Source organism: Ostrea edulis, chromosome 5 (assembly GCF_947568905.1).
Source record: "Ostrea edulis chromosome 5, xbOstEdul1.1, whole genome shotgun sequence".
Taxonomy (NCBI): domain Eukaryota; kingdom Metazoa; phylum Mollusca; class Bivalvia; order Ostreida; family Ostreidae; genus Ostrea; species Ostrea edulis.
The window spans coordinates 77,117,940-77,131,844 of NC_079168.1; the positions used below are offsets into that span (position 1 = coordinate 77,117,940).

General features: G+C 33.0%; 1 protein-coding gene across 1 annotated transcript in view; it reads right to left on the reverse strand.

Annotated features, from left to right (window-relative positions):
* LOC125649787 (uncharacterized) overlaps positions 1-13,905 on the reverse strand; it is a 70,312-nt gene that overhangs the window by 6,820 nt on the left and 49,587 nt on the right. Inside the window, exons 24-25 of the mRNA XM_056166167.1 lie at positions 4,112-4,233; positions 1,343-1,433 (exon numbers count right to left, since the gene is read on the reverse strand). Of these exons, the coding sequence (XP_056022142.1) occupies positions 1,343-1,433; positions 4,112-4,233 (213 nt within the window). The remainder of the gene's footprint in view (positions 1-1,342; positions 1,434-4,111; positions 4,234-13,905) is intronic.

Below are 13,905 nucleotides of genomic sequence, written 5' to 3' on the forward strand. Positions count from 1 at the left end.
TGATTTACCTGAGGGGATTGTGATTTAATTTACCTGTGGGGATTGTGATTTAATTTACCTGTGGGGATTGTGATTAAATTTACCTGTGGGGATTGTGATTAAATTTACCTGTGGGGATTGTGATTAAATTTACCTGTGGGGATTGTGATTTAATTTACCTGTGGGGATTGTGATTTAATTTACCTGTGGGGATTGTGATTTACCTGAGGGGATTGTGATTTAATTTACCTGTGGGGATTGTGATTTAATTTACCTGTGGGGATTGTGATTAAATTTACCTGTGGGGATTGTGATTAAATTTACCTGTGGGGATTGTGATTTAATTTACCTGTGGGGATTGTGATTTGATTTACCTGTGGGGATTGTGATTAAATTTACCCGTGGGGATTGTGATTTAATTTACCTGTGGGGATTGTGATTTAATTTACCGGTGGGGATTGTGATTTACCTGTGGGGATTGTGATTTAATTTACCTGTGGGGATTGTGATTTACCAGTGGGGATTGTGATTTAATTTACCTGTGGGGAATGTGATTAACCTGTGGGGATTGTGATTTAATTTACCTGTGGGGATTGTGATTTAATTTACCTGTGGGGATTGTGAATAAATTTACATGTGGGGATTATAATTTGATTTACCTGTGGGGATTGTGATTAAATTTACCCGTGGGGATTGTGATTTACTTGATGGGATTGTGATTAAATTTACCTGTGGGGATTGTGATTTGATTTACCTGTGGGGTTGTGATTAAATTTACCTGGGGGATTGTGATTTAATTTACCTGTGGGGATTGTGATTTACTTGATGGGATTGTGATTTGATTTACCTGTGGGGATTGTGATTTAATTTACCTGTGGGGGTTGTGATTTACCTGAGGGGATTGTGATTTGATTTACCTGTGAGGATTATGATTTAATTTACCTGAGGGGATTCCTGAGGGGAGTGTGATTTACCGGTGGGGATTGTGATTTAATTTACCTGTGGGGAATGTGATTTACCTGAGGGGATTGTGATTTAATTTACCTGTGGGGATTGTGATTTAATTTACCTGTGGGGATTTTGATTAAATTTACATGTGGGGATTGTGATTTGATTTACCTGTGGGGATGTGATTTGATTTACCTGTGGGGATTGTGATTTGATTTACCGGTGGGGATTGTGATTAAATTTACCTGTGGGGATTGTGATTTGATTTACCGGTGGGGATTGTGATTTAATTTACCTGTGGGGATTGTGATTAAATTTACCTGTGGGAATTGTGATTTAATTTACCTGTGGGGATTGTGATTTAATCTACCGGTGGGGATTGTGATTTACCTGAGGGGATTGTGATTTAATTTACCTGTGGGGATTTGTACCCTCCATTACTTGTTAGGTCGTATATTCGGATCACTCCATCCTCTCCACCAACTGCAAGATTTAATCCCGTTTCTCTGACAAAAACAAAAAATTACCCATCACCCTCTATAAATCTAAATTCTGTTAGGGCTATTCCAGAAATAAATACATGGGGGGGGGGGGGGGGGGGGGGGGGGGGTCGGGAGGCACCTTTTGTATATACCAAGCACCCATAAAAAAAAATAAAAAATTACCCCATGACCCATCAAATTGATAAACTCATTTTACAATGACCCATCTAATTAAAAAAAAAACTAACCACAAAAATATTTTTAAAAATGAAAACGGTACAAATCTCGCGAGGTTTTCGGGACAAACATTCTAGTCAATGACGCGGTAATGCCTGTGCGACATTGTATCACAGTAGTTCTGAAGAAACGATGTCACATCAACAATCAAAGGCATCTGTGGCGGGAATGTTGGAAAGATTGGGAGTCCAAACGATGCTATTATCATGAAATGGGTATGGATATGTTTTTCAACGAATCGTTCGTCTTCTAATGGAGCCCGCGCCCGGAGGCCTCTATATCACCATCACACTGACTGATAAATATAACGTATCGGTATCCTCGTATAAATCAACTAAGGTTTGCCTATTTTTATTAGAAAACAGAATACCTATTGGTTTCAAAATATTCCCAAAATCGATGCACTGTAAACTGTAATAATCTACAGAACAGAGTTCGCCGCCATCACGTCCAAAGGGACCCTACTAAATGCGCCTCTAATTTGAAGAGTGCCATAATGGAAAGTTATGCGCTGCAAAGAGCGACAACTCGAATAGTTCTATTGTTACTTTCGAAAGCAGCATTTCGAAAGCACGTTTTCAATTTCCCCTCCGACGTTTTGTAACCAACAAGACAAGAGCGACAATAGAAATATTCTGAAAACTCAACACCCACATGGCACAAAATAAAACAATAGAAACTACCCACTACCCATAATAAATATTTTTTTAACAGTCCAACCACGGACCAAATAAAATATGAAAAAATACGACCACCCACACAAAAAAATATCATTTGCCGCCCGACCCCCCCCCCCATTTGATCATTTCTGGAACAGCCCTTAATATATTATGGAGGTGTCTAAGACTTGTACAAATATAGGAATCTATTCTGAACTGGGCAGGTAACCATTATATATTGATATGATAAAGCAAACATTTATATACTGGTATAGACTAGAATACTCAAATTCTAACCTATTACAAGCATCTTTAAATGAGTGCAAGCAACTGCGTAACAATTTCTCAAACTTTGGGGAAAATATTCATACTGGTTATATGCAAGGATTTGGAAAATTTCAGTACAAATTAAAGGTTATTCGATTTTGAAAAATACCTCGATTTAAAAAACTCAAGACAACTGGATAATTCTCACTAAATTCAGAATTAGTAATCATTGCCTACGGGTAGAAACAGGCAGATATGAAAGAAAAATTTTAAAAATATGATAAAAATGAAATTCTTGCTAGATGTTGCATTTCATTTCAACTGAGGATGAATTACATTTTCTACTCGAATGTCCACTATTGACTATATAATGATCCTAGAGAATTTTTAAACAAGATATTTAAAACTTTTCCAAACCTAGTACTGCTTAACAATGCTGGTCTGTTTACATGAATTATGTCAAATGAAGATCCTGAGTTTGCTGTTTTATTATGCCAATAATTATAAATTTCAATACAAGTGTAGTTATTAGAGTAGTTCAATGGTTAGAGCACCTGACTAGTAATGCAGGGGTCCTGGGTTCAATTTCTGGTCCAGCCACAAATTTTCTCTCTCCTACTTACTACATTTGGTGCCGTGACCAGGATTTGCAAGTGAAACTCCTGCCAAGGGCAAAAAGAATCTGGGTTGTGTGTGTCTTCGAGGGTGAAGAAAAATTAAGGAGAGAGGAATGTAGTAAAATATGGGCTATATGGACCATAATTTCTGTGGAAATGAGGATAAATAACCCTCTCGTTTCCACAGAAATTATATGGACCATGGATAGCTCAGTGGATAGAGCACCTGGTTAGTAATGCAGGGATCCCAGGTTCGATTTCCAGTCAAGCCACAAATTTTCTCCTCTCTCCTATATACTATACAATATAGTTATGTGCATGTATAACATGCAAGTTGATTACCGCAAAATGGTTACTATGCTTGTACTACATGAATATGTGTTTTGTGTGTATTTTTATATGCAGTGCAATTGCCTTTGTTTTTCTTTGTAATATGTTTCTATGATTTTGGACATTGTGCATCCTAATGCTCCTCTGTGGACCCAAATTGGTTGAATAAATATTCTATTCTGTTGAAGCAGCTAGCACACGGTCTCGTCACAAATTCTTTGTCTAATTAAAATGTGACTTCTCCTATGGTTAAAAAGGGATACTGTAGAAAATGTATTGCTTCTTCATATATATTGCCCGTGGAAATAAATATTAGGTATATATCTTTACTGACTATGATAGATGGTGTCAACTTCTGATAAGACAAAAAAAAAAAAAAAAAAAAGAACCTCTGCAGCCACGGGCACTGGAAGTTAATGTAAATATATAGCATGTGCATCCTTTTTTATACATGCACATGCTATATATTTACATTAACTTCCAGTGCCCGTGTCTGCAGCTAGCAGCTGACATTATAAATATACCGGGGAAATTCGGGTTGCATATAGATCTACAAGTTGAAAGTATTTTAAAATTGTTACCGATTGTTTACCTGAAAAGAGTGCCTATACACAAGCAATTAAATCTGTAACTTATTTTGGTTGACCATAATTCTGTTATTGTAAAGGGAGTGTTTTCTTTCAGCTTCATCACAAAAATATTCCCGAGCCCGACTCATAAACCGGGGGGGGGGGGGGGGGGGGGGGGGGGGAATACGCGTTTACACCCCCTTTGGTTTCTATATCATTATTTCTGGGAAAATATATTTCTATGGAATGTTTTATCGACCAACACATTTTACTAATGGTTCATTGAACTTGCACTAGTAAATGACAACTCCGGAAACTCCCTAACGAAAAAAAAAAGAAGCCATATGCACATGTATACTGTACATGTATGTAGGTGATTGCTTTTTAGATAAACCTACCCGATACCACTGCCCTATATTTGGCGTATTGAACTCAGTGAAAAATACATCTGCTTTTACAAGCCATATATTTGGCTGTTTAAAAATGCATCTATGATCTTTTCCGGGGAAATTAAACTGGGGTGAAAACTTCAGAGACTAGCACTAGCTAGCTGTGATGTGAATACCAGTGTAAATAAGGTCAACGAACTAATTTTGAAAAATGTCAGACCCTCTATTCCCAAAAGTAGAATGATAAGACAAAATGACCCCCGCCTCCTTGGCTAACTGATAACATTTAATTAAACAACAACTAATTCGTAAACGACAAAGATTCTACAAAAAAGTCCGATGATCCTGTTGCCTGGCAAAAATGTAAACAGATTCGAAATAACTATACCTCTTGTGTCCTCCAATCCAAAAATAATTAAAAAACTGTCAAGTTTTATCACATAAGAAAATAATAACCCCAGAAAATGATAGAACGTTAACAATATACAAAGTAACTATCAAATAAAGCCCTGGAAACCAAAAAGAATATCCCCTTATATTTCCCCCCGATACTACATACGAAAACGATAGCGATAAAGCATTCCCATATTTAAAATAACGGCTTTCTCGCTCCGAGTTTGAGCTAACGAAAGCAAAGCACCCCCCCCTCCCTAAAGTCTAAAGATTTACCCCTGAATACTCTTGAGTAATATCAATTTACAATGTGAAGAAATAAAAGACGTCCTTGCATCTCTTGGCGTGGTCCCGGTCCCGACCTAATCAAAACTATTTTCCTTTTTAAAAAAAACACATCAAACGTTCTATATTATCCACTGTGTAAAATATCTATATGTCCTTTCAGAACTCGGTTTTTCCTGAACAATGAAAAAAATCAATATATGCACCCAGGGGTGCACGAGCCGAGTTGCATGGGATACATTGTAAAGTCAGGAATAATGTGGCATATTTATAATTGGGAAGAACTAATTTCAGTTTTAAACTTTTCGAGTTACTGTCCAGAAACAATATTTGTTTGAAGTTTTCAATCTATTTTCGGTCACTATGACCTTGACCTTTGACCCTTTTTTCTCCAAAATCAATAGGGGCCTTGCTTTACTGGTATCCAACAATATATCCAAGTTTCATTTGATTCAAATTAAAAAATTTCGAGTTATCCTCCTGAAACCAAATTTTTTTTTTTTAATTTTAAATCTATTTTCGGTCACTGTGACCTTGACCTATTTTCTCCAAAATCAATAGGGGTCTTCCTTACCTGGTACATAACAATATCTTTAAGTATAATTTGATTCGGATTTAAACTTTCTGAGTTATCATCCGGAAACCAAATTTTTCTGAAATTTTCATTCTATTTTCGGTCACTGTGACCTTGACCTTTGACCAATAGGGGTCTTCCTTACCTGGTACCCAACAATATATCAAATTTTCATTTGATTAGACTGTAAACTTTTCGAGTTATCATCCGGAAACCAATTGTTGACGACCACTCACTAGCCCGCCCGCATCACCAAACCAATAGCCGAGTTCAACTTCGTTGCAACTCGGCTAAAAATCAAACATTATCCCTGTTCACAAAAAGGATGATCCAAATGTCCTTTTAAAAAAAACATCGCCTCATATCTCTTCTTTGTATCATTGCTAAAGTATTGGAACGCTGCGTGCATATATATAAACACTACGATTTCTTGGTCATAAATAACCTTTTCTGTCGGGTGTCATTGCTGGTGCTTCCACTGTAAATCAGTTGCTAGATATATATACAACAATGTCAGTAAAGCTCTAGATATATATACAACAATGTCAGTAAAGCTCTAGATATATATACAACAATGTCAGTAAAGCTAGATATATATATAACAATGTCAGTAAAGCTCTAGATATGTATACAACAATGTCAGTAAAGCTCTAGATATATATACAACAATGTCAGTAAAGCTCTAGATATATATACAACAATGTCAGTAAAGCTCTAGATATATATACAACAATGTCAGTAAAGCTCTAGATATATATATACAACAATGTCAGTAAAGCTCTAGATATGTATACAACAATGTCAGTAAAGCTCTAGATATATATACAACAATGTCAGTAAAGCTAGATATATATACAACAATGTCAGTAAAGCTCTAGATATATATACAACAATGTCAGTAAAGCTCTAGATATATATACAACAATGTCAGTAAAGCTAGATATATATATATACAACAATGTCAGTAAAGCTCTAGATATGTATAAAAAAATGTCAGTAAAGCTCTAGATATATATACAACAATGTCAGTAAAGCTCTAGATATATATACAACAATGTCAGTAAAGCTAGATATATATACAACAATGTCAGTTAAGCTCTAGATATATATACAACAATGTCAGTAAAGCTCTAGATATGTATACAACAATGTCAGTAAAGCTCTAGATATATATACAACAATGTCAGTAAAGCTAGATATATATACAACAATGTCAGTAAAGCTCTAGATATATATACAACAATGTCAGTAAAGCTAGATATATATACAACAATGTCAGTAAAGCTCTAGATATATATACAACAATGTCAGTAAAGCTAGATATATATACAACAATGTCAGTAAAGCTAGATATATATACAACAATGTCAGTAAAGCTCTAGATATATATACAACAATGTCAGTAAAGCTAGATGTATATACAACAATGTCAGTAAAGCTAGATATACATACAACAATGTCAGTAAAGCTAGATATATATACAACAATGTCAGTAAAGCTAGATATATATACAACAATGTCAGTAAAGCTCTAGATATATATACAACAATGCCAGTAAAGCTAGATATATATACAACAATGTCAGTAAAGCTAGATATATATACAACAATGTCAGTAAAGCTCTAGATATATATACAACAATGTCAGTAAAGCTCTAGATATATATACAACAATGTCAGTAAAGCTCTAGATATGTATACAACAATGTCAGTAAAGCTAGATATATATACAACAATGTCAGTAAAGCTCTAGATATGTATACAACAATGTCAGTAAAGCTCTAGATATATATACAACAATGTCAGTAAAGCTAGATATATATACAACAATGTCAGTAAAGCTAGATATATATACAACAATGTCAGTAAAGCTCTAGATATATATACAACAATGTCAGTAAAGCTCTAGATATGTATACAACAATGTCAGTAAAGCTAGATATATATACAACAATGTCAGTAAAGCTCTAGATATGTATACAACAATGTCAGTAAAGCTCTAGATATATATACAACAATGTCAGTAAAGCTAGATATATATACAACAATGTCAGTAAAGCTAGATATATATACAACAATGTCAGTAAAGCTCTAGATATATATACAACAATGTCAGTAAAGCTAGATATATATACAACAATGTCAGTAAAGCTCTAGATATATATACAACAATGTCAGTAAAGCTAGATATATATACAACAATGTCAGTAAAGCTAGATATATATACAACAATGTCAGTAAAGCTCTAGATATATATACAACAATGTCAGTAAAGCTAGATATATATACAACAATGTCAGTAAAGCTCTAGATATATATACAACAATGTCAGTAAAGCTCTAGATATATATACAACAATGTCAGTAAAGCTAGATATATATACAATAATGTCAGTAAAGCTAGATATATATACAACAATGTCAGTAAAGCTCTAGATATATATACAACAATGCCAGTAAAGCTAGATATATATACAACAATGTCAGTAAAGCTAGATATATATACAACAATGTCAGTAAAGCTCTAGATATATATACAACAATGTCAGTAAAGCTAGATATATATACAACAATGTCAGTAAAGCTCTAGATATATATACAACAGTGTCAGTAAAGCTAGATATATATACAACAATGTCAGTAAAGCTAGATATATATACAATAATGTCAGTAAAGCTAGATATATATACAACAATGTCAGTAAAGCTCTAGATATATATACAACAATGCCAGTAAAGCTAGATATATATACAACAATGTCAGTAAAGCTAGATATATATACAACAATGTCAGTAAAGCTCTAGATATATATACAACAATGTCAGTAAAGCTAGATATATATACAACAATGTCAGTAAAGCTCTAGATATATATACAACAGTGTCAGTAAAGCTAGATATATATACAACAATGTCAGTAAAGCTAGATATATATACAACAATGTCAGTAAAGCTCTAGATATGTATACAACAATGTCAGTAAAGCTAGATATATATACAACAGTGTCAGTAAAGCTAGATATATATACAACAATGTCAGTAAAGCTAGATATATATACAACAATGTCAGTAAAGCTAGATATATATACAACAATGTCAGTAAAGCTCTAGATATGTATACAACAATGTCAGTAAAGCTAGATATATATACAACAGTGTCAGTAAAGCTAGATATATATACAACAATGTCAGTAAAGCTAGATATATATACAACAATGTCAGTAAAGCTAGATATATATACAACAATGTCAGTAAAGCTATATATATATACAACAATGTCAGTAAAGCTAGATATATATACAACAATGTCAGTAAAGCTCTAGATATGTATACAACAATGTCAGTAAAGCTCTAGATATATATACAACAATGTCAGTAAAGCTAGATATATATACAACAATGTCAGTAAAGCTAGATATATATACAACAATGTCAGTAAAGCTCTAGATATATATACAACAATGTCAGTAAAGCTCTAGATATATATACAACAATGTCAGTAAAGCTCTAGATATATATACAACAATGTCAGTAAAGCTAGATATATATACAACAATGCCAGTAAAGCTAGATATATATACAACAATGTCAGTAAAGCTCTAGATATATATACAACAATGTCAGTAAAGCTCTAGATATATATACAACAATGTCAGTAAAGCTCTAGATATATATACAACAATGTCAGTAAAGCTCTAGATATATATACAACAATGTCAGTAAAGCTAGATATATATACAACAATATCAGTAAAGCTCTAGATATATATACAACAATGTCAGTAAAGCTAGATATATATACAACAATGTCAGTAAAGCTCTAGATATATATACAACAATGTCAGTAAAGCTCTAGATATATATACAACAATGTCAGTAAAGCTCTAGATATATATACAACAATGTCAGTAAAGCTAGATATATATACAACAATGTCAGTAAAGCTCTAGATATATATACAACAATGTCAGTAAAGCTAGATATATATACAACAATGTCAGTAAAGCTCTAGATATATATACAACAATGTCAGTAAAGCTAGATATATATACAACAATGTCAGTAAAGCTAGATATATATACAACAATGTCAGTAAAGCTAGATATATATACAACAATGTCAGTAAAGCTAGATATATATACAACAATGTCAGTAAAGCTCTAGATATATATACAACAATGTCAGTAAAGCTCTAGATATATATACAACAATGTCAGTAAAGCTAGATATATATACAACAATGTCAGTAAAGCTCTAGATATATATACAACAATGTCACTAAAGCTCTAGATATATATACAACAATGTCAGTAAAGCTCTAGATATACATACAACAATGTCAGTAAAGCTAGATATACATACAACAATGTCAGTAAAGCTCTAGATATATATACAACAATGTCAGTAAAGCTCTAGATATATATACAACAATGTCAGTAAAGCTCTAGATATATATACAACAATGTCAGTAAAGCTAGATATATATACAACAATGTCAGTAAAGCTCTAGATATATATACAACAATGTCAGTAAAGCTCTAGATATGTATACAACAATGTCAGTAAAGCTCTAGATATATATACAACAATGTCAGTAAAGCTCTAGATATATATACAACAATGTCAGTAAAGCTAGATATATATACAACAATGTCAGTAAAGCTCTAGATATATATACAACAATGTCAGTAAAGCTCTAGATATATATACAACAATGTCAGTAAAGCTAGATATATATACAACAATGTCAGTAAAGCTAGATATATATACAACAATGTCAGTAAAGCTAGATATATATACAACAATGTCAGTAAAGCTAGATATATATACAACAATGTCAGTAAAGCTAGATATATATACAACAATGTCAGTAAAGCTCTAGATATATATACAACAATGTCAGTAAAGCTCTAGATATATATACAACAATGTCAGTAAAGCTCTAGATATATATACAACAATGTCAGTAAAGCTAGATATATATACAACAATGTCAGTAAAGCTCTAGATATATATACAACAATGTCAGTAAAGCTCTAGATATATATACAACAATGTCAGTAAAGCTAGATATATATACAACAATGTCAGTAAAGCTAAATATATATACAACAATGTCAGTAAAGCTAGATATATATACAACAATGTCAGTAAAGCTCTAGATATATATACAACAATGTCAGTAAAGCTCTAGATATATATACAACAATGTCAGTAAAGCTAGATATATATACAACAATGTCAGTAAAGCTCTAGATATATATACAACAATGTCAGTAAAGCTCTAGATTCAGGGAAGGAAATTCCAAGTTGTTTTCTGCAACATAAGTATACGGCTTTTGACAGGGTTTGGCACAAGGGGTTATTATACAAATTACAGTTATCGGGAATGTCTGGCAAGGTTCAAGTATCTCAAAAACCAGACAACAAAAGTGTTAAATCATAATGTGCACTCCTCAAACTGGCAACAGGTAAACGCTGGTATTCCACAGGGTTCTATACTTGGTCCTCTTGTCTCTAATTTACATAAATGATATTGTTTGTGACATAGGCCTACATTCAACCATCTTAACTTTTCGAAGACGACACAACTTTGTATATTGTTGTCGAAACCCCACAAACTGCTTCTGTTATAGCAAACATCTGGTCTAAGAAATAGCTTGTCAACTTTAATCCTGCCAAAACAGAATACCTCATATTTAGTAACAATCAAAACTCTGTTATTCATTAAAATATTGTTTTTTACAACTATCTTCTAAAATCAGTTACTATACTAAAATAACATCTAGGATTAATTTTTTTTTTCTTCATTCGACGGTTCCTGGACAAAATCATATAAACTACATTTTACAAAAGTTTATATAAAAGATTCAATATATCAAGACCATAGAAAATCAATAGAAACTATTAGTTTACTCACATACGACCAGTCCTTGGTTATACTGACATTGTATGGGACACTCAGTGGCGGATTTAAGGGGGGGGGGGGGGCGCAAATCATGGTATCTTGTTTAGAAAAATGTACTAAACGATAAAAGAAGCAATAATTTCTAACACTCCTGGAGAAAAAAATGACAAAATCTTTTGATTTCTTGAATTACTTTATTGGGAAAACTTAACTTTTTCCAAAAACTCTTAAAATTCGCATCATTGTACTAATTTCACCTTATTAAAAATGATAGAAAATAATACAAATGACTTAAATAGGAGACATATTTCAAGCCCAATAAAACCCAGGAGCTTCCGGGGGGGTTTGCCCCCTGGGCTCCCACCAGGGCTTTGCTCTGGACCCACTGGGGGCCTCAAGGTGACCCCTAGCCTCATAAAGTGGTGCCCCCCACCACCACAACTCCTGGATCCGCCCCTGGTAACTGTATGTACTAGTACTATTAAATGGATCACATGGTAAATGTAAGTACTGGTGTTATTAAATGGATCACATAGTAATTGTAAGTACTGGTACTATCAAATGGATCACATGGTAATTGTAAGTACTGGTACTATTAAATGGATCACATAGTAATTGTAAGTACTAGTACTATTAAATGGATCACATGGTAAATGTAAGTACTGGTATTATTAAATGGATCACATGGTAATTGTAAGTACTAGTACTATTAAATGGATCACATGGTAATTGTAAGTAGTGGTGTTATTAAATGGATCACATAGTAATTGTAAGTACTAGTACTATTAAATGGATCACATGGTAATTGTAAGTACTGGTACTATCAAATGGATCACATGGTAATTGTAAGTAATGGTACTATTAAATGGATCACATGGTAATTGTAAGTACTGGTATTATTAAATGGATCACATAGTAATTGTAAGTACTAGTACTATTAAATGGATCACATAGTAATTGTAAGTACTGGTACTATTAAATGGATCACATGGTAAATCACATGGTCATTTTAAGTACTGGTACTATTAAATGGATCACATAGTAATTGCAAGTACTAGTACTATTAAATGGATCACATAGTAATTGTAAGTACTAGTACTATTAAATGGATCACATAGTAATTGTAAGTACTGATATTATTAAATGGATCACATAGTAATTGTAAGTACTGGTATCATTAAATGGATCACATTGTGATTGTAAGTACTAGTACTATTAAATGGATCACATGGTAATTGTAAGTACTAGTACTATTAAATGGATCACATTGTGATTGTAAGTACTGGTATCATTAAATGGATCACATAGTAATTGTAAGTACTGGTATTATTAAATGGATCACATAGTAATTGTAAGTACTGGTACTATTAAATGGATCACATGGTAATTGTAAGTACTGGTACTATCAAATGGATCACATTGTGATTGTAAGTATTAGTACTATTAAATGGATCATATAGTAAACAGTGGCGGATTTAAGGGGGGCTCAGCTGGCGTCCCCTCCCTAAAATTTTCAAATTTAAGGTAAATCATGGTATCTTGTTTAGAAAAATGTACTAAACGATAAAAAAAAAAGCAATGATTTCTTACACTCCTGGAGAAATAAATGACAAAACCTTTTGATTTCTTGAATTACTTTATTGGGAAAACTTAATTTTTTCCAAAAACTCTTAAAATTTGCGTCATAGTACCAATTTCACCTTATTAAAAATGATAGAAAATAGTACAAATGACTTAAATAGGAGACATATTTCAAGCCTTATAAAATCCAGGAGCTTCTGGGGGGTTTGCCCCCTGGGCCCCCACCAGGGCTTTGCTCTGGACCCACTGGGGGCCTCAAGGTAACCCTTAGCCTCATAAAGTGGTGCCCCCCCCCCCCCAACCACAACTCCTGGATCCGCCCCTGGTAAATGTATGTACTAGTACTATTAAATGGATTTATATTTAATTTAAATTTATAGCATCACCACAAGTTCTCTGTAAATGTAGATCTATAAAAAAAAACCCAATAATTTTAAATTATATATCTTTATTACTGATCCATTACCGATCAAGAATTTCGTTATATTACACATTGTTAATAACAGGTCATAATGTACAGACGTTAAGGCAAGCTAGTATAAAATCTGAAAATTCCTCGACACAGTGTTTTACAGTAAAACAGAATGACTTACTACATAAAACTCAGTAGCAAAACACAAAAAATTTTTGTGACACATAAAAATTCGAAACAAAAAACTACGAAACGTAAAAGAACTTTATATCTATTTAA